This window comes from Camelus bactrianus, chromosome 30 (genome assembly GCF_048773025.1).
Source record: "Camelus bactrianus isolate YW-2024 breed Bactrian camel chromosome 30, ASM4877302v1, whole genome shotgun sequence".
Lineage (NCBI taxonomy): Eukaryota > Metazoa > Chordata > Mammalia > Artiodactyla > Camelidae > Camelus > Camelus bactrianus.
The window spans coordinates 11,445,481-11,467,534 of record NC_133568.1 but is presented as its reverse complement, the minus strand read 5'-3'; the positions used below and the strand labels follow the sequence as shown (position 1 = coordinate 11,467,534).

The following is a 22,054-nucleotide window of genomic DNA, read 5'->3' as shown; positions in this document are numbered from 1 at the left end:
GGAGAGTGAAATGGTTCATCCTGAAGGTGTGAATGTACGTTTCCAAAAGCCACTCCCTCAGAATGGAAGATACTTAGGAGCAAAGTAGTTGCTATTCCTGTTTCTCGCCACGCGGTCTCGTTCCAGGAAGTGGCTTGATCCAGCTAATCCTCCGGGATTTAGTCCTGAGGCCCCAGAACCAGGCATCCTCCCCTCAACATCCAGTTCGCCTGCAGGTCTGGTTAACTCGACTTCCAAACAGGACCCAGACCCTCACTTCTCACCACTGCACCCCTGACCTCTCCAGCCCACCGGGTCTCTGGCCTGGGTAGTGGCAGCAGTCGGCTAACTGGCTCCCTGCTTCTTCCCTTGTCTCCTTCCAGTCTGTTCTCCACGCACTAGCCCGGTCATTCTGTCACTCCTTTGCCTAAAACCACCCAGCTGCTTCTCTTTGCTTTTGGCACCTAAACCCTGCTGAGCCTATAAGGCCCTACGGAATCTGGGACCCATTAGCATCCCCGTCTTCCTCACTTGCTGGTTCCATCCCTGCTGGCCACCTCCTTGCTTGTTCACTGAACGCTGCAGGCTTCTTGCCACCTTAGTGCCTTTGCCCTGGTCTTGCTGGGTCCGTGTTCTCTCCCGGGGCTTTGCGCCTGTGGCTTCTTGGCAGGTCCTCGGACGCCTTCTCTGCCACCCACTCCGTGCATTCCCCTGTTTTATTTTTCTCTTTGTGCTTATCAATGCCTGGCGCTTCTGTTGGCTTGCCTCCCTTGACTAGATTCTGGTCCCTGAGAGCAGCAGCTGGCTTGTTCATTGCTGAATCCCCAGGGCCTAGAACGTGTGTAGCACGTAGAAGGTCCTCGAGAAATAGTTTTTAAACAAATAAAATGACCTTATGTTGAAGATGCACTTTATAGAGTAATGCTGCAGTCGGCAGACTCTGCTAACCTGCGTTACAGATCTTTTCAGTGTGAGAATGAGATGTACCCTCACGGAGTAGGAGTCTTGCTTCGGTACGGAGCCTGGCCAGAGCGGACTGTGCTAGGACCTCACCAAACGGGAACACATGGGAGGTGACACCAGTGCACTGTCTCTTCTGGGCCATCCTGTACGAGAAATGGCCTGGCCAGTCTCTTTGCATTCAGTCATTCACTCCCTTGCACTGGCACGTTGGGGACCGTCCTGGTGCAGTTTTGCTTTAATGAACACAGGCCCCCAGGGGTCCTCAGAATGAAGGTCTTTGCTGATGGAACAGACTTTGAGCAGCTGTTGGGGTCCGATACCCTTTAGGACCCATGTGTATTTTTTGGTAAACAGGCACAAGGAGGGGGATCTGTTGCAGCATTTCTGAATCTAGTTCTGGATTTGGCTGTCAGGTGAGGAGCCTCTTCTGCTCTTTCCTCTGTAATCTCTCTCGGATTTGTTTTTAAAGGTGAAATACGTGGGTTGTGCTCAACCCTCAGTAAACAGTGACCACTTGTGATGGTTGGTTGCCCATCCAGGGTCATCCACACCCCCATTTTGACTTCTTGGGAGAAGTTTGATCTTGACAAAACCCCTCCCCTGTGCAGCTGTGTGTCTTGGGTGAAACAACGCTAGAACCTGCTCGAATTCTAGACTTTGCTTCACGTGGGATAAAAGTGTCTTTCTGTTTAAGCCACTTTGAAGCCTCTCTTGTAGCCGGAGCATCACGACTGATATGCTGTCAGGTGATCATTGCTTTGTATGGCCCACCTTTTCCCAGCGGCAGAATCAGTCCACTCAGCATCTTCTGAATGTACCTTGAGCTCTTCTGCGTCCATGCCGTATCCACCTGGAATAGTCTTCCCTCTTATTTCTAAGTTCATTCTCTCTCAAAACCAAGGTACCTAAGTGAGTAATCTTCTTCCTAATTAAGTATGTTGGTTATACTTGCTTTGGTTGTGAGTGACAGAAACCCTACTATAGTGACTTGAACCATCATGGGGTTTATTTCCCACCACATAATAGGAAGTGGCAAGGTGGGTGGGACTGGGCTGGTGGGGCCGTCCTGCAGCTCCTGTTTTCTGGTTCTCTGTCCTTATCTGGGGACTTCACCTCCTGCCAGCATGGCTGTGTTTGAGGCAGAAGGAAGGTAGAAAAATAAAGAGCAAAAGCTGCCCTTTTCTGTTAAAAATAGGTATATAATACAGATAATTTCATTTTGAAGCCATTTCTAACTTACAGAAGGGTTACAAGAATAATGCAAGGAATTCCTGTGTACCCTGGGCTTCAAGTTTCAGCAAGTGACCCAGTAATGTCTCCTATAGTAAAGGATCCGATCCAGGATTACGCGTTACACCCACTTGTCATCGCTCTTGTCTCCTTCAGTCTGGAACGTTTCCTCGGTCTTGCCTTGGCTTCAAGACTTGGATGTTTTTGAAGGTCACAGGCCAGTGACTGTTAGAAAGCCCTCCGTTTGGGGCATGTATGTTGGGCCGAGTGCTGTGTTGACCACTGCAGCCTGTTGGGTTGGCACATGACGTCTGATTTGTCCCGTTGCTGGTGGCGGTAACTTTGATCATTTTCACAGGGTGTCTGTTGGGTTTCTCCTCCATGAAGTTCCTTTTTTTCTCCCCTTTGTAATAAATATTTTGTGGGAGCTACTTTGAGATGATAGAAATTTCTTATTTCTCACCTGACTTTTAGCTACTAATCTTATCTTCTCCACGTTTCTTGAACCTATTTTTAATGTGGTGGTTGCCACGTGGTGACTTGTTATTACCATCATTCCTTCTCTGCTTAACTGCTGGCTTCTGTTGTAAGGGAGCACTTTGTCTTTCCCCGTATGTATCCATGGATTCACTTACCTGTATGGGCTTGTGAGTTTGTGTTTTGTTCAGTGGGTTCTAGTACCTGATAGTCATTTATTTTCATGTTCAAATTGTCCCAGAGGAGGTCAGCGGGCACTCCTTTAAACTGACTGCTATGCCCTCTTGACACGTTCTTGTCACCTTTAACCACACAACACGATGTTTCAGACTCGTTCTGTCTCTGCCTCAGCCCAGAACCTACCATTTCTCTAAGGAGCCCTGGTTCTTTAGTGGAGAAGTAAGTGGTTGCTCAGGAGTGTTGCTGTCCCCAGGCCCTTTAAGCGGGACAGAGCTGGGAAGTGACTGTAGACAGCACACCCCTGTATGTATACACGTGTACCCTTGTGGTTTTTAACATAAAGAAATGGAAGTTCACACCAATACCTTCAGATTCAGGCCGGCCTCACTTTCCGTATCTGCCCTTCTCTGGGGGCCTTGCTTCCGCAGACTCAACCCTGCATGTGTGGCCCATCTCCCACCCCGGCTGAAGGACCCCCACTCACTTGTATCTGGGTCCTGACTCCAGATCTCCATGGGGGCCTCCCCACTCCTTCCTCTAGGCCTCCTGCTTGTTCAGGCCTCATGACTTAAAAAAAACTTTATTCTGAGATAACTGTAGATTCACACGCAGTTGTAACACATCACACCGAGATTCCACATACTCTTTCCTCAATCCCCGCAATGGCAGTACCTTACAAAAGTGTAGCACAGTGTCACAGCCAGGATTTGGTCACTGATGAGTCAAGGTATAGAACGTTTCCATCGCCCCAAGGATCCAGCCATACCCACCTCCACCTGCCCCCACCCATCTTTAACCTCTGACAACCGCTGATCCATTCTCCATTTATACTTCTCTCAGTGTTATGTGTGGAATCAGTTTGTAACCGTTCGGAACTGGCTTTTTCTCTCCACAATACTGTGGAGATTTATTTATGCTTAGTATATTGATAATTCATTGTTTTTATTGCTGAGTATTATTTCATGGTAAGAATGTACTGTAATTTAACCATTCACCCACTGAAGGACGTCTGGGTTGTTGTTCGTTAATGGCTGTTACAAAAAAACTGCTATAAACATTGGTGTGCAGATTTGTGTGTGTGTGTGTAGAAAGTTTTCATTCCTGAGATAAATGCCCAGAAGTGTAGTCGCTGGGTGGTATGGTTATGCATGTCTAGTTTTTTAAGAAACTGCCAGATATTATGAAGCGGATCCAGTTTCTCCATATTCTCATCAGTATTTCATGTTAGTTTTAAAAATAAACTTATTTTAGATTTACAGAAAAATTGTGATATTAGAGTTCCCTTTTACCTTATGTCCAGTTTCCCATCTACATCTTAGTCTGTTACATGTGTTACAATTAATGAACAGATAATTAACCAAAGAAAGTCTATATTTTATCCATATTTCCTTAGTTTTTAGCTGGTGTCCAGGATGGCACTGGTGTAGCTGAGTAGCAGGGATGGGGCAGCGCTCAGTTATCTCAGTTGGCAGGGGAAGGGGATTTGGTGAAGAGGCCCCTAATGGGGCAACTGTCCCCTTCCCCCAGGAGACACAAAGGGGATATAGGCATATTCAAGGAAGAGACAGCCCGTGTTCTAAAATGCCAGATGTTGAAGTGTCCTTCTTTTTCTGAGTCTTCTGGACTACAGGCCTCTAAAAGGACCTCAGTAGTCACCAGATTTTTGCTTTACTTCCTTAGCTGTGAGGATGGAGGCCCTTCGGGGTACTTTGGCAGTTGGAGGGGAGGAATGCAAGTGCAGAGGTCCTGCCTCCAATGCTGTTAGAGGGAGTAATGAAACCAAGAGGGTCATTCCCAGCTGGACTGGTGCCTTAGGGGTTAGCATTTTAATTAGCAATTTATCAGTGCAGCACTGAATAATTTAGAGTCAACAAAAAGCCAGCCAAGGCCCCATGTGGTCCCTCATACAAGTGCAACATAAATACTGTAGAACCTTGCTTTATGTGAAATTTTACAGCTTCCTCCAGTGGTTTATTTTATTTCTGAGTTACTGGTTTAACCTAGACTGTAAGCCCCCCAGGGCAGCAGTGGCCTTTATACATAGGTTTTTTTTACAAATGGTAAAGTGTTTTTGCCTCACAAATGGGGGCAGATGGCAAATGGGCTTGGCTTTATTAATTTTGGAGGCTTGAACTTTTAAGTTATATATTGCTTTAAAAAATTGAAAGGAGCCCTCGGCATAGGAGATAATCTCTTGACTATGGTTTGTTGCCTGTCGCAGCTGGGGAAGCAGGGAGAGAGGGCTTCAGGGAGGGCTTGGGTCTTAAAGGGCCGGGAGTATTTGGGCCAGAGGACCGCAAGGAGGAAAGGGGTTTCCATGATCTTCCCTGGGGTAATCCAGTGCTGATTCTTGTAGCTATTTGCCTTTAATGACTTGTTTCTCATCTATTGTAGATCGGGTCTCTAGAGTTTGGAATGGTTGACAGATAATCTCTAGATTGAAGGGGGAGGGTGAATGGTTTGGAGCAGAATATGAAACGGAGTGAGGATGAATGAAACAGATGCCAGGGGTCCTTTATACCCATCACTTCGGGTAACTTAAACCTTCTTATTTGAGAGGTCAGTACTAGAAAGTCTCATATCTTAAAAAGAAAAAATTCGTCCTTAGTACCTGGAGACTTGTGCTACCAACACATCGCAGGAGATGAAAGCACAATAATGGTGTTTGAACTTTCAAACTGTGATGCGTACAAGGAGGTGAAAGCAGAGGAAAGCTTGTGCAATGCACAGGAAGATTTTTCCTAAGGAAATACGGTAAATTCTTTGGTCTTTGTTCCAACATTCCCAGCTGAGGAGTGCTTGCCAGGGTAGCAGTCACTGAAGATACGCTTAGGGGATTTTGTTAACTCATGTAGATCTTCAATATCCTTTCCAGGGAGTTCTTCCTTTAAACCTTTCTTGGCATCTTTTATATTCACTTAAAAGATTGAAACCATTGATTTAGCATATGCATTAGAAAAATGGCAGTTCTTTCCAAATGAAATATACGTTGATATCCAAGATTGTGACCTTTATATAGTGAAATGTTATATACTTGTACTTGGTTTTTGCTGCAGTAGGTTATAGCTGGGGGAAGAAGCTCCAGTGTGCCCCTCTATCTCCCCAAAGCCACGCATTGAGTCCCTATCAGTGGTGATTTCATGAGACATTTAACTCAACCTAATCTCCTGATGAGGAATCTTATGAAATAAAAACTGAACAAATGAGTAGTTTTTCTTGGTAGGGGTGGGAAGTGGGAGTAAGGAGGAGAAATTTTACATCATATTTTATGTACAAAACAGCTCAAATTTTATTTATTTGCAATGAGCTTGTAACTCTTAAAAGTTCTTATTAGAGAAATAATTGTTTAAATATCAGGTTAAAAAAATTAACATTTTTCTGTGCCTGTCTTTTCTGTGGCTTAACTGAACTAAGCACGGCCACTTCAGAAAATAATGGGGGCTTCTGTTACCAGTGTTACCCATCAGTCAGGTGAACCCACCTGGAGGATCGCTCATAAGCTGGGTGGCCAGTAAGTCCTGAGGCCAGTGTGTATTCTGGGGAAGGCATGAGCGACAGTGCTGCCTGATACCTGGCAAAAGGTAGTGACGCCTCTGGTGACTGATAAGAGGACGACAGGAACAGGTTGTGGTAAGAGTTTAACCATCACGTTGGGAGAAAATGTTGGCTTGTTGAAGAACCATTCAAACCCCGGGGTGCGGGAGAGCCATCCACCAGCCTTGTAGCTTGAGGGAACCTTCCATCAAGTCGTCTCTTACTCGGAGTGAACAGACCCCCGGGAGAAGGGGAATCTGGCTGGCTCTGGTCTCCCAGTTATTTAAAATCTTAATCAGTGGCATTCTGGTAGACGTGAGTCTCCTGAGTTAGTCATCAGTTAGCTTTCCAGGCCTGCAAACCTACAGCCACGCCCTCTGCAGCCACCTGCTCTGGGTACCCCCCTGCAAGGCGGGGGTTGTGCCCAGCACACCAAAGGCACTCTGGAGCCCTGCCAGCTACCTGATGAGCTGCAGCCCCTGCTGATAGAAGGGAGGTGGGGGGCCTTCACAAAGCAATATGTACCTTGTGATACATCAGCGCTGAGTTGACGCCTGGTCTTAACATTTCCTAACCTAGCTTGGCTCCAACGTGAAGGGACATTTTGCACTTGTCCCACTTGACAGAAACGAAAGTTTTAAAAAATCACAATTTGGAAAGCTTGATTTTATGAAGCAGATCTAATTTCATGCGGGACATAGAGTCACAGATTTTGTGTGTAATGGACAGAGACACCTTATCAAGGGGACCTTGCCCTCAGATGAAAGTCCTGTAAAATGGGGCGGGGTGTGCTCAATGGTCAGTTAAGCTACCTGTCTTCCTCAGTGGACTCACCATTCGCAGGTGGGATGTGCTGACAGCCAAGACAGAAGTGTCACTGGCCAGGCCAGGGTATTTTTGCTTGAAGAGGTTACCACCCACAATGAGGTGCAGACTTTGGGAGGCCCATGTGAGGCCTGAAATAGAAGGTGAAAATGAGACCTGAGTCACTACTTGTGAAGATCACTAGAGTACAAATAATGATGCAGAAGTTACCCTGGTTAGGAGTGTGAGTCCCCTGACGGCCACTTCTGTGGTCTGAGTCCTGCACCAGGATCTGTTGGCTTCCTTGTCTAAAACCTAAAACCGTCACTAAAAACCATCTTGTGGTTTCAGGCAGCAGAGAGACATTTCGTTTCCTTGCATTTTTCTTTACCTGGCATGTTGCACCTGCAATAGTGTGAACTATTTTGCGATGCTGTTAGTGTTAAAAATAGTAGGGTTCTGTTCTTTGCCTACATGGTTAACATGTGAAGTTTACAGGCCGCAGACATGGAAGGGATGTTAGAGGCCATCTAATCTGTGTTTTGGGTTCTCAGAGCAAATTCAAGTTTGTATCACGTTCATGCCTCCTCTCTCCTCCTGTTACTGACATGAGCAAAGTCGTCACCCAGCGCTGAGGCCGGCACGGGAGGGCTAGCTCCCTGGTTACTTGTTCATCCTGCCGCAGCTGGAGTAACCCTGGTTTGTGAGAGGTGCCTCGTCTCTGCTGAATGAAGTGTTTTTTAGGAGATGCTGACTGCACCTGTGACTGTTTTTTGTTAAGAAGGGTGCTCATGGTCCTGTTGGAAATGTAGTGCAGAGTATCCCACAGTATCAGGCACCTGGGCTGCTGGTGGTGCCTAAAGATAATGGAATAAGATAGGAGGGGAAGATTATGTGCCCCAGGAGAGTCACACTCTGTTTCTGCCTAGAACTGCTGCCAGCAGTTCCCCTTCTCCCTTAATGTGACAGGCTGGGAAAGTAAAATGCTTGCAGGTGAAGCATGCAGGGCTGGGCTGACGTCGCCGGGGAGGGAAACACCGGAACGCGCATGGGGCCCCTGTTGGCCAGTCTCCTGGGAGAGTGGAGTTTGTACAGGGGGAAGACCTCTCTCTGAGTGAGCGGGGGCCAAGCTCGATACTCACTCCGAGTTCTCCATCAGGCTAGACTGATTCCTCTGTGTGACTTCTCTTTTGGAGAGGAACCTGGTGGGATGGGGAGAAAAGGAGTACATATAAGTGGGCTTGGTTGGACTTCTCATTCGCTGGAAGTCTGACTACATGAGATCTTGGGTCATTTTGTGTGTTGGAAAGCTGACAACTTTGGAAGCAATCCATTTCAGAGGATCTGCTGATTGCACTGCGTTCCATGAAGTCGCTTTTGTTATTAGCTACGGCTGCATGAACACCGAACAAAAAGTCATTGATCCTTAAAACGTGGTTGCCTCAACCAGCTTGTGAAAGGGGGAGTCTCTGCCGAGGGCACTTTGCTTTGTCTGTGGGTGTTATTGTTAGTACGCCAGAATGTGAGAGGGAGAAGCCGGCTGGGCAAGGCCGGAATGGCTGGAGCGAGGTCGCCTGTGAGACGCTGCACAACCGGAAGACGCATTTTCCAGTTGCCTGGGTGGTGCCCTGCTGACCTCTGGGTTGCAGACGATGCTGCCTCAGGAAGGTGGGCACAGTGCGGGACCTGGGAGTCCGTGGACCCTCTGTAGTCTGATCAGATGACCTCCAGCATCAGCCCATGAAGGGGATGTGCGTAAGGGGTTCATGTGATGTGGTTGATGGCTCCTAGGATATGCCGCAGATTCCCTGATGATCTGGTGTTCGCCTTATCTCCTGGGTTCCACGAGGCTGTGGCTGAGCATTGTTGGCGGCTGAATACAAAACTTGCTCTTTGAAGACAAGGCATCTTATATGGAAAGGCTGATCTCACTAGGAGATCAGTGTGGGCTTTCCAGATTGTTTAACAACATAGTGGACATCCTTCTGTGATCCTTAACTTGTGGTGTCAAAAACTGGGTGCAGGGATCCCTGTCTGAGGCGGTGATGACATTCAGCAACATGCTAGGGCTTGGCAGGAACTCGCTTGGGGTGGGGCAGTGAGGGGATGTTCGGAAGGTGGTTTTCCTCATGTTGTTGCTGTCGAAGTATGTTAAGTGCAGAAATTTTAGAACCTGATTCAAAGAGTTTGGGCCAGGCAGAACAGTTTCAGAAAGGGCCCTTTCCTGCAAGAAGGAAACAGAAATTTGAGAACATGTGAAGCCTCCTGGTGAGGGGCGAGCCTCTGCCTTCCCGGGAAGCACTGCGACTGTGCAGTGTAGCAGGTGGCCGTGGGCCTGGAAGGCAGGCTATGTGCATGTGGTCATTTCCATAAACTAAAAAAAAAAAAAGATGCCAAACCAGTTTAGCACAGATTTGGTGGCCCTGCCCTTGGCAAGTTTCCTCAGCCTCTCAGCTTCCTGAAGTAGGCATCTTTTAATTAACAACAACAACAACAACAAAAAACCTCATGCTGTTTTTCCATTAGAAACTTTCACCTCCACCTTTGGTTTAGCAGTGGGGAGGGGGATCCTGCCCAAATTGCTGTGTCTGACGGTGTTCAGGACCCTGGAACTCTGGTTGCCTTGCCCCAGGGCAGGGACTCTGTCTAGAACTTGATTGTCTCTCCAAGGATGCGTCCAGGGGTCAGTGGTGTCTCTGCTTCCCGGGCTGAGGGAAACCGAGGCGTCAGGGTTACAGCAGGCGGGGTCAGGGCTGCGTGTCTGTTCTGCAGACTGATTTTGGGGGAAGGTGGGATATATGAGTGACTTGTGCTCTTGGAAACCAGTCCTTGTTAACATCCCCATCCTCTAAATCCCATCCATGTCTGTGATCTAGTCACACAGCTGAGCGTAAGTGTGCGCTTTTTGAGGGGTGTGAGAGGAAAGGGGGTTCTTCCCCATCTAGTGAGAGGGGGAGGGGGCAAGCATGACTTCTAGGGCTTCATCCCACCCCCTTCGCCACTAGTGAGTCCTGTGCTCTGCGAGGAACACTGACAAACTGAAGCATATCTTGGGGAGAAAGGCTGGATCGAGTAGGGAGGCGGGAAGCCAAACCGTGTGAGAAATGGCTGAGACACCTCAGGGCGTTTGCTGGAGAAGAGAATGAGTTCAGAATGGGTTGGTGTTGGAGCTGGGGATGGGCACTGGATGCAAACGCTGTCTTCCAGGTAGTTCTGAGCTTAGCCTGTAACCGAGAGTGGAGCAGGGAGCAGGGAGCAGGGAGCAGGGAGCAGGGAGCAGGGAGGGTTTGTGTTACTGAGGACTTACTGTGTGCCAGCCCTTAAGGTTTGTTGTCTCCCCTCCCCAAGGTCACAGCTGTGACTAGAGGGTGAAAGTCTTAGCAAGAGGAATTCCAGCCCTGAGACACAGCTTTTGGAAGACTGGAATGGTCCACTGAGCTGCCCTCTTGTGCTCCCGCCACAGGAGGTATTTAAAAAACAGGGGCTGGCCAACCTTTCATGAGCAGTGTCCCTGCTCTGTGGCTTGTCCACAGGATGTAGTCAGTTAAGGACCATTCTTTCCTGAGATGGTCTTTGCTTTTGGGGGGATTAAAATGTCTATTCTTTTGGAGGATGTTGCTGATGGTCTCTGAAATTAAGTAAATACTAGCTGGTCCCTGGATTCTGTTTTATAGAGCAGGGCTGCCTCCCAGGACCTACCTGTAAGACCCCTTTCAACACTGAAGTCCTATGGCTGTGGCCTCTGCAAAGGTAACTCTTAGAGAGCCTGGTATATATATATATAGCCTTGCCCTCTGTAGATGGCTGCTAAATATTAAAAAAACACTCATACAAAGTACAGTTGCCAGGAGAGCAATTACCCTGGATTGATCCCAAGTTACGGGCGTAGGTGCACACCTGGCAAACCCCATTGTTGCTTCTGCTTCTGTCTTTACATTGGATGTTCTTGCCTGACATTTCATCCTTAACTGGGAAGTGTTGACGCTGACATGTTGTGCTTAGCACCTGGTCCCATGAATGTAAGAGGAGCCGTTCTCACTCCTGTCCGTGCCGCCTGTGGCTGCATAAACCCTGTTCACTTTGTGGCTCTCCAGGACCCAACTTTGTTACATTCGTTCATGAGCATGTGCTTGTCCTGATTCTGTAAGGGTGGATGAAGGTTGAACAGAACAGTTCCTGCCGTCTGAACAGTTCCTGCTCAGTCTTGAATAGGGCAGCACACGTCATACCCAATGGGGTGCGCAGCAGGGGGAGAGTCGGTGCCACAGGGGATGCGGGAGCTGACAGCCACTGGGACCTGGGGTGTGCCAAACAATGGGACCTGGAGGACCCTGAGAAGCAGGCAGGTGGCAGAAGGGAGACTGTAGGTGTGGAGCATCTCACAGGAGATGGAGGACAGTGAAGGCACTTCCTTGGAGTAGAAGATGGCTGTTGGGCCATTTGGGAGGTAAGTCTGTGCAGGGAGGTGGAGGAGTCATGAACTGACGTGATGTGGGCAGGGGAGGAAGCGGCCATGTGAGAAGCCGGCGGTTTGATGGTGTGCTGGGCTGGGGAGCGCCCGGGGGCTGGGGGCCTGGGCTCTGCTGCTGCCGGATGACTTGGGATGTCACCTCACCTCTCTCAGCCTGAGGTTTCCTGGGTTGTAAGTTTGGGCCCAGCCTTGGGAAATGGTTGTGGGGGGTCAAGGAAGATAATAAATATATGGAAGCATCTTGAAGATGCCAGGGGGGTGGAATGTATGAAAAGTTTTCTGTAGGGATTGAAATCACCATGACCTATCTGGGTCAGAAAGTGGAGGAAAGCATTTTTTGTAAACATAGGGAGTGGAAGGACCATGTGTTGCACCAAACCTTGTGCCTGATTTCTTAGGTCTTTCCAAAGTTCAGGGGAGATGTGCCCATGGTTAGCTGTGGGTTTGTTTAACTTGACTCTGAGGCAGACTGTGTCATAACTGGGATCTGTTTATTTTCAGAAGTGACTGACAGCTGTAGTCAAACCCGTCTTACTTCCTCAGAGTCTATCCGCGTAATGAGTTTAAACCTCTCTTTGTCTCTCGTGGTTGTTAGTCTTCACGCATGAGAGGAGCTGTAGAATTTGTAGTGCCTCATGCAGCCAGCTCTCTTCTGGAACTGACTGACAGTGAAGATAAAGAGGCAGACCCCACGGTGCAGTGGGAGCACAGGTGCAGGTTTACGTTTAATCCGAACTTCATGGTGATTCATGCCTTTTCTTTTTCTGATTCATAAACATCTTCATTCTTAACCTAGTCATCAGATAATCAACAAGTTTCGACATATGCCAGGAGGTTGACAACCATAGCTCCTTCCTCAGGGGGAAGGGCTTCTTGGGGAGACTGACCAGGCAGGCTTTAGACTGGGAGCTGGGCAACAGACATTCCCATTTGAGTGCTCTCAGTGGTGGGCTCTGATCTTGAATAAATCATGTCATCTCCCTGGGCCTGGGGATGTTCCCTTGAAAATGAGGACTTTGGACCAAATGATCTTGAGGGGTCTTTCCAGGTCCTTTTATACTCCAAGAGTCTATGATTGTCCTCTTATAAAGGCATCACATGATTAAATTGCACGAATATAGATAGTAAGAACTAGGAATTCACATGAGGGAGAGATGTAATTGTGGATTCTGATGGTCAGAAAGGGCTTTGCCAATAAGATAGAAAGGGAAGTGGAAAGTTTAAATGTCTAAGAAGAGGGAGGCGAGGCTCACCTGCCCAGCGGAGGTGTTGATGTAGGAAAGGGCAGATTTGGTTGAGGATCTCGAGGTTCTTGGTGACATCCACGTGCGAGCTAATTGGAGACCTGGGGGTCTTTCTCTCCCCCTTCCTTTTTTGTGCCATAAATATTTGTGATATGCCACACGTGGTTTCTGTTTTAGACACGTGCCCCGAAGAAAACCTTGTTATATCAAACTAATATAACCACTTATTGATGACTGAATTTATCACTTCCAGGTCCCTTCCCTCTGGGTCCCTGTTATCAACTAGTGTTCTCAGGGAGGTGGCTTTGTGTGCCCCCTTCCATGTTAGATGTGCTCCTGCTCTCCTCGGCTTCCACCTGGGAAGATGCCAGGGTTTAGTTGTGGGAACTTCTTTTGTTACACACAGTAAAAATCTCCAAAGTTTTCCTCTACAGTTCTAGTGAATTCTGCGTGAGAGTTAAAAAACAAAAAACCCAAAAACCAAGTCCCATATTTGTTCAGTCAGTTCTTTAACTCCACCATCATTTAAGTACTTATTCTCTGTCATGCACTGGGTCTTCACTTGTAAACAAAACAGACCTGGTTTCTGCCCTCAGAGCTTTTCGTCAGTGCATAGATAAATGTAGGATGATCAGTGTGATGGATGGTCTGAGTGAAACAGAGCAGGATGGCACAAGAGTAGTAGGGGCACCTATTTTAGATTTGAGATTGGGTGACTTCTTTTAGAAAGTGGAAGATGAGAAGAAGCCAGTGAGGGAAAGGGTTTGGTTGGAGTTGGGGAGACAAGTCTGTTTCAAGCAGAGGGAAAAGCCAGTGCAAAGGCCCTAAGGCAGGAAAGAGCTTATAATGTTGAAAGAACAGTAAGAAAGGTCAGAGGGGCTGTTGTAAGTAACAGGGGAGGGGGCTTGATATGAAGATAAAGAAATAGGCCTAATAAGGTCATTTAAGGCCTTTTGGTGAAATAAGAAATTTAGATTTTATCCTATATTCAAAGGAAATCAATTGTTGGATTTTAAAGGAGGGAGCAACACAGGTAAATATAGGTTTAATGAATCATTCTGGCTACATTGTGGAGAATGGTTTGGATGGGGCAGGAGTTGAGGTGGCAAGTTGTTTTAGGGGCTTGTTGTGGCTTAGGTGGAAGACAGCACTGGCTTGAACCTGGGGAGAAGTGATGGAACTTGGCAGTGGCTGGGATGGGAGGAAGTGTCAAGGTTGGCTCCTAACTTTTGGCTCTGTCATCAAAGTGGAAATGCTGTTTACTGAGATAAAGTGTAGAAACTTCTTAGAATGTATTGGGACACTTTATACCTAAGTAAGTAAAGCTAAAGGCGTAACTTTTTCTTTGAAATGTGAGTCTTAGCAGATTTTACTGTACTTGTTCTGTAGATGAAAAGGATGTATTTGGCAGCTTTTTAAAAAAATTTAAACATACTCTTGCTGTATGATTCAGCAGCCACGTTCCTTGGTATTTACCTAAATGAGTTGAAAACTTACATCTGCACGAAAGCCTGAACATGAATGTGTGTAGCAGCTTTATTCATAATTGCCAAAACTTGGGAGCAACCAAGATATCCTTAAAGTAAATAGGTAAATTGTGGTACATCCAGACGATGGGATATTAACACTAAAAAGAAATGAACTATCAAGTCTTGAAAAGACACGGAGGAACCTTGAATACATACAGCTAAGTGAAAGAAGCCGATCTGAAAAGGCTATATGACATTCTGGAAATGCAAAGCTATGGAGACAGTAGAAAGATCGGTGGTTGCCAGAGGTCAGTAAGAAGGGAGGGATGGAAACTACTCTGATGCCATCAGCGTGGATACATGTCATGAGACATTTGTCAAAACCCATGGAATACGAAACACCAAGAGTGAAACCTAAGTTGTGGTCTTGGAGTGACGTTAACAATTGATAAGCCCACACTGACACATGACAGTTACCACTCTTGAGTGCGGTGCTGATCGTGGGGGAGGCAGAGGGCACCTGGGAACTCTGTACCTTCTGCTCAATTTTGCTGTGAGCCTAGAGCTGCTCTAAAAATAAAGTCTGCTGAAAAGGTGGGTAGGCCTAGGAGGCTGTGTTGGTTGCATGCTGATACTGGATGTCCCCTAGAAGTTGATTTTAAATACTAAATATATCTTCTTTTAATCTGTGTTTCTTCTGAAAGCCCACTGGGCTGGTTCTGAATAGCTGAGTTTTGGTTAATTGAGATTTTACTTTAAATTGGAATAGTCCGAAGGCTCTATTGAGGCTGTGGTCCCAGAAAAGGCCTGGGACCTCCCTGGACCCTCCCTCTGTGTGCAGGACCGCAGCGGGAGCTGCCTCACTCATGGTCCTCAAAGCGGACGACGCCAAGAGCTCTCCTAGTTTCCCCTCTGGACACAGTAGTATTAAAGGACTTGAAGGTAACTTTAACAAACACATTAAGCTTCCACAGAAGTCATCTCTGACACTGCCGTCTTCCCTAGTTCATAAAGCATTTTTGGATCTAGCTTGTCGTGGTTTGAGATTCTCAGAAATTCTACGTCTTGTAAACTAGTCAGAGAAGAAAGAACTTTTCTGATTGGTAAAAACACAGTTGCCAAGTCAATGTAAACACATGTAGCTTTTCCCTCATTGCTTCAACAGAGGCAATAGAATGGAACAACTCCTGTGCTTATTGGAAGAGCCAGGCAAAGCGACTTAACGACTCTTCTCTGACTAATCTGGGAGCAGTCAGGACTCTCATTAGCATGTAGATAAACTGCTGGAAGGTAGTTAGAAGCAGCGGTGATTGTGTAAGAGTTAGGAAGATTTTAACTCAGATACTGAGAGTGAGAAGAAAAAACGTTTACTCAAGGTTACCAGGATCTGTAGCTGGTTGAACATAAGCACTTTTAGTTCTTTTAAATCTTGCCCTAATATGGGTCATGTTTTAAAAAATGGTGGTCAGATTACTGGTTCAAGTTATATTAAGCTCTCCTAGTGAAGGACTATGTTTTAAAGGATAATATAATAGAAAAGACACTTCTTAGCTCACTGTATTTACATGAAATGAGGTCTAGTTGTTTGTGCCACGTGACTGCAGCTGTGGTACGTGGCGGGTCTCCTCACACCAGAGACTTTATACCCAACGATCCATATAAAGTTGGAAAAGTGGTGGGGTTCTTTTTATTTTTATTTTTCACAGTAGTCTGTGGGTTAAAACCACTAGAAGAAGAGCTGCATTTGGGATTAAGGTCTGTTTGCTCTACAGCAGACCTTTTCAGTCTGTTCTGATGTCTCTAATAAGTGCTGCAAGCAATGTACTTGGAAGACAGACTGAGTGCCAGTGTCAGGCAGGGTCGTGGTAGAACCACCTTGGACAGGTGGGCATCACCTTCATTTTAAAAGGCTTTCGGAGAAGGGGCTTCAGCTTGACCATTTATTCCCGGGCCTCAGACAGCCCTTGCTGTGACTAATTCCAGTCACTGCTGCCGCAGTGTGGCCCGTCCCAGTTTGAAGTGCTTATTAAACAAGCTAATGAATTATTAATCTGTACTTTTGCTTGTTCAGCATATTGTCTTGAATGCCCTCATGGTACTTCCAGAGAGTAGGTAGCAAATGTGAACTCAATCTGATGTTTGTGGACTAGGAACCGGGTACTGAGATGCTGGGGGACTCTGCCCAAGGTCTTTGAGCTCCACCTCGACGTCATCACTTGACCTCTGCCTGCCCCTGCCCATCAAGGAAGGCATGGTGAAGCATTCACTGCTTGAATTATGAAAAAGAAGTGAGCCAAACTTAACTACCCAGAGAGGACTCACGACCATTGTCATGTGGTCGTGGATTGTCACATGTTTCTTGACTTTTTTTGGTAAGCTTTAAAAAATTTCACACAATTAATATAATTTTGTAAAAATTCAAATATTACAGGGATCTCTGGAATAAGACTTGAAAGCCTCCATCCCCGTAGCCCTCCTTTCTCAGAGACAACTGCTGTTATTCTCCAGACACATGTCTACATGCATACGTGTGTACTCATGTGGAGACTTGTGTTTTTACAGAAATAGGGCAGGCTTTGTGAGGTGACCACACACCTGTGGAGCCCTGGCCAGGAAGAAAGGGTCCCTGGCGTTCACAGAGCCTGGGGCGGGTAACTGCTCTTGTCAGGGCTCAGACAGCGTCCTTGGCCTCACTGGCACCTTGCTGTCCCAGCTCCCTGTGCGTCCTGACTGCGGTGGTGGAGGTGTGCTCCGAGGCCCCAGGGGTGGAGGGTGGCAAGGACATAGGCTCTCCTCAAATCTCCACTCACAGGCTGACCTGGGTTCACCCCCCCAACTTTGGAGGGAAGTAATTAGGTTTTTTTAGTGGAGGTACTGGGGATTGAACCCAGGACCTTGTGCATGCTAGACATGCACTCTGCCACTGAGCTATACCCTCCCCCTCTGACCTGGTTTTATTTTTATAAGGATAACAATATTTCTCCCAGGTGTTTGCTGCTGTGCTTATCAATTGCCATCCACTTGGAGTTTCTTCTAAGTCCTGCGTTACTATTAGGATAACATCTCTCTTTGCTCACAGGATCCCTCCTAGCTGGAGGGTCACTATTTTGAAGTGAGCACTTGGAGCGCTGTATTCTTGTGCCCTACACAAGACACCCTTACTTTTAATCTTCCAAACATTGCACATGACCATACTCCTACTGAAATTACCGTGTATAAAATACCATGTGCCGTGTTGCCCTTTTGGGTAATCTGGAATGTCACTCAGGTGATTAATTTGTGCCACAGGACATTGGTGTTCTTGTGGAAGACCTAATCAGGAGCTCAGTTACTTATAGCCCTGACAATGAGACACCCAGCTTCAAATCTGCATTAATGTGCTACTGGTAGTAACTTCAGTTTGATTTCTGGCATTTTTCTTAAAGAAAATTCACTCTGGTAGCTGCTTATCCCAGGGTGGAATCGAGAATTCACCAGTGTATGAACAAGGGCCATGAGGTACTTTTCGATGTGATGTCACTTTCTTTTTTTTTTTTTAGTTTTGCAGAATATGTGTTTCTGATCAACACCAACTAATATACATAGTTTTATCTCCTGCTCCATGTAGGTTTTAAGAACCCCAATATCAGAACTTAGGAAATGATTTTTTTAGCTTTCCTGAGTCTTCAGATCAAGGTGTAAATCACAGTAAAACATCTTACGCAGGTTTCTTTGGTCATTTGGGCCTGAGGGTGGTTTTGCACGCAGATCATCTGCCCTCAATGCTGTAGTTCTTACCTGGGGAAGCTTGTGATGCCAAGACCCATGGGCAGTCAGCCTTGTAGTGGTCAGGATGACGGAGACTGCTTTTAAGCTGCTTTCTGGTTTCAGTGCTTAAGGTTTTTTGTCAGATCTGAAATAAAAATCCCCAAAAAGTTGTCCTTTAGAATCATGCTGAAAGCAGTGGCACCTCATTTGCTAGAACACACCTGTCATCTTTCACCTGTCTCAGTATGGCAGGGATGCCTTTAGTGCCTAATACAAACTCATCATCCCTGAATGTTCTGTACAGGTTCCAGGGAGGGAGTGCCCTCTCTGTGGGTCAAGCCCTGAAACACCCAGGGAAGCCTCTGAAATTCTGTGAAGCAGCTTATGCTGTATGATTAGACAGGTGGCTTTGATTAACTGCCTGCCACCTCAGCAGGAAATAAAGGGGCTCAACCAGAATGCAGGATTGGCAGGCTGTGTGTTCCACCGAGGCCTGGAAAATTGAACCGCTGTGTAATGTGTTGGTTTTCGGCTGAGGAATTGCGGTGCGGAGGGGACTTCCTCTTTATGATGACTCAGCCCTCCTGTTTCTGTCATTCTTCACTCCAGCTACTGCTCTCAGCGTGCCCCCAGCTGTCTGACAGCAGAGGCCAGGGAGGCTCTCAACCGGGTGGATGTTCCCCTGGGACACGGGCTCTCTGGGTGCCTGGTTTTGTGCATCCCTGGAGCTGCAAGATACGCCAAGGAAGCTGGAACCCAGAAGTTGGTGGGGTTTAGAGCGGACCCTTCCCCAAAGAAACTGGACAGACCCCGAATGCTGAGTGACCCGGTCTCTGTTATATCCCTGGAAACGAAAAAGTACATGCTCCAATGGCCCCAGAGTTCTCTGATGCAATCAGACCCTAGCTCTGCCCAGGCTTTTTAGCAAAGCAGAGTCTAAGAAGAAGGGAAACTGGCTTTTCCGCCCACTCCCCCCTACCCCGAGCGCCGCTCCGGCTGCACTGCGCTCACTCAGAGCTCCAGCTAAGCTAGCGCCACCGTCATCTCCCTCCAGCTGCCATCATGATCATCTACCGGGACCTCATCAGCCATGATGAGATGTTCTCCAACATCTACAAGATCCTGGAGGTGGAGGGGAAGACGGTCAGTAGGACAGAGGGAAACACTGATGACTCGCTCATTGGTGGAAATGCCTCCGCTGAAGGCGCAAGGGTGAAGGCACCGAAAGCACAGTAATCGCTGGTGTCGATATTGTCATGAACCATCACTTGCAGGAAACCAGCTTCACGAAAGAAGCCTGCAAGAAGTACATCAGAGATTTCTTGAAACAAATCAAAGGGAAACTTGAAGAACAGAGACCAGAAAGAGTAAAACCTTTTATGACAGGGGCTGCAGAACAATCAGGCACATCCTTGCTAATTTCAAAAACTATCAGTTCTTTATTGGTGAAAACATGAATCCAGATGGCATGGCGGCTTTGCTGGACGACCGTGAGGACGGTGTGACCCCATATATGATTTTCTTTAAGGATGGTTTACAAATGGGAAAATGCTAACAAATTTGGCTGTTACTTTGGATCTATCACCTGTCGTCATAACTGGCTAGCCACTGCTTTCATCCACACAACACCAGGACTTAAAAGACAAATGGAACTGATGCCATCTTGAGCTTCATTTATTTTGATGGTGATTTACTTGGAGTGGAGGTCTTGTTTTTGAGAAAAAAAACATGTGTAGGTTGTCTAAAAATAAAATGCATTTAAATTCCTCTGAGAGAAAGCCTCTTAGTTTAATACATATCTAACTCCATCCTGTGTAGTGTTCCTGGAGAAGCTAGACCCAGGTGTTAGACTGCTAGAAAGCATAAGACTGTCTTCAGATAACTTCTGCAGTGAAAACTGCTCTGGGGCTTGGAAATACAAACAAGAATCAAAAGTGATTGAGTTGAGGTAAAGGGGAAGACCGTGTTCATAGCAGTGCCAGCACTTGAAGTGGATTCCTTACACATTTCATCACCTACAAACGGAAGTAGTTAACTCTGGAAGAGATTACTGAAAGAATAGGAAGAGACTAATGCAGTTGGGGAAAAAAAAAAGGAGGGAAACTGGCATATATTGACCTGTTACTAGCACCAAGCGTTTTTCCTGCGTGGTCTTACTTAATTTGTGTGACATGTTTTGAAGTTTATCTTAATTTTACAAGTGATGGAGCCAGTATTCATTAATTTGTGACACTTAAAATTTCATTTTATTGGACTACATGTATATGCTTAATTGTGGCAGTGAAAAATCATGAACTAAATCAGCAAATGCAATACTATAGTTCAGAAAAGGAAAGCAGTAATGAATGAATACTTTTAAGTCACATCAGTCTTTTTTTTTTTTTTTTTGCAGCAAAGAAAAGCAACACATTTAAAAACACTTGCAAAAGAGCGGGCCATGAGGTTCAGAGTCTGACTGGCACATGGAATGATGGCATTGAGGTCACTCAACCTGGAGCTTGTGTTTAAAACTAGATCTTATATCAAAGTCCATCAGTATACAGGAAGGCTTGATAATAGAACTGTAGGATCATATTTTTGGAGTCGTGATCCTTGGGATTTAGAAGGGACTGAGACCCAGAATGACTGATGCCTCAAGGGGAAGTCAAGGAAGAACCCAGTGGGTTCAGTGGTGTCCAGCATGGTTCCTGGGAAGAATTCATGGTGAGTGAGTCACAGTGTAATGGAAATTCTTTATCCTTGGCATGTCAACCTTGAGCTAGGACACCTTGGCATGTTTGTTTTTTGGAGCTGTTTTCACTGTGTGTGTAGATGTGGTGGAGGGAGGGAGGGAGGGGAGGGGATTAGGAAGAACAGTAAGGCAAAAGCAAAACTGAACCCTGGAATAAAAAGGAAGCCAAGGTCTCTCTGAACCACATCCAAGGAAGGGCCAGAAGCTTGTTTTATGAGATGGCATCAGAGGCAGGCATCCAGGGGTCAGAGGTAGGCTCCTGAAAGCTGGGCGTGAAGAACTCATTGTAAAATTGATGCACATATTTGCTATTGGCTGTGAGCCTTTGAGGGGCAGAGGCCAGGCCTTGTGTCTTCATGTATCGGAGCACCTGAAGGCAGAGGCGTGCAGGGGACAGGTGGTGTAGACAGAGCTGTAGTATCTATCTCTGCTTATGTGCTATGGCTTCTTCTACCCCCCTTCCCCCCACCCCCCTTCAATGCTGGTAACCGTTTCTGCCCCTTGTCTGCCTCACAGGATCCTAGGATTTGGCAACATATTTACTGAACTCCTTAGGGAACAGATGCCTAAGTATTTTGTGTTTATGTGTCAGTGTGCCAGGTATGGAAGAGAGATAAGGATAGAGTAGGGTCTTTTCTAAAGAAATTTCTGACCCTGTGGGGGAGATTAAATCCATAAATACAAGATTATGTGCAAAGTGCTGTGACGGAGGCCTGCACAGGACTCTGATGAAAGGTATCTTGATGAATCATGTCAGGGAAGGAAGGCTTCCTGGAGGAGGAGACCCTTAGAGACTTAGAGGACAAGGTAACTAGGCAGAAAAGGGAAAGTTATCTTGGGCAGTGGGAATGGTATGTACAGAAATGAGAAAGCTGTGTGCTTTCAAGGAAGCAACAATGGTCCAAAATGTCTGGAATTTTGGAGGTGGGGGCAACCAGTGAGGTGAATGAGGTTGCTAGGAGCTACCTAAGATGTTTGATTTTTACCTGAAGCAGTTGGGAGCCATAAGTGGTCTTTAATTTCATCACTAGGATGTACAGTCCATGAGCATGGGGACAATGTCTGGTTGACAGCTGTATCCTCAGGACCTAGAATGGTGCCTGGCTCATAGTAGTTGCTCAGGGAAGACACTGAATGAACTTCACTAACTTTGTGTGTTAAATAGACCCACGTGCCCTGTGGTAGGTTGGAGGTATTAGCAGGGATGCTAATCGGCAGGTCACTG

General features: G+C 46.6%; 1 protein-coding gene and 1 pseudogene across 3 annotated transcripts in view; both read left to right on the top strand.

The window, feature by feature from the left end:
- The window catches only part of MYO5B (myosin VB), a 294,119-nt gene that overhangs the window by 19,969 nt on the left and 252,096 nt on the right, over window positions 1-22,054 (top strand). For 2 of the 3 annotated variants that reach the window (XM_074355275.1, XM_074355273.1), the window contains exon 1: window positions 20,712-20,801. The exons of the other annotated variant lie outside the window; for it this stretch is intronic. In XM_074355275.1, the coding sequence (XP_074211376.1) occupies window positions 20,727-20,801 (75 nt within the window). In that variant the 5' untranslated portion in view covers window positions 20,712-20,726. Of the gene's footprint in view, window positions 1-20,711; window positions 20,802-22,054 lie in introns of those variants that run through there. 3 annotated transcript variants of the gene reach the window in all.
- On the top strand, window positions 18,715-20,059 carry LOC105073955 (translationally-controlled tumor protein-like; annotated as a pseudogene).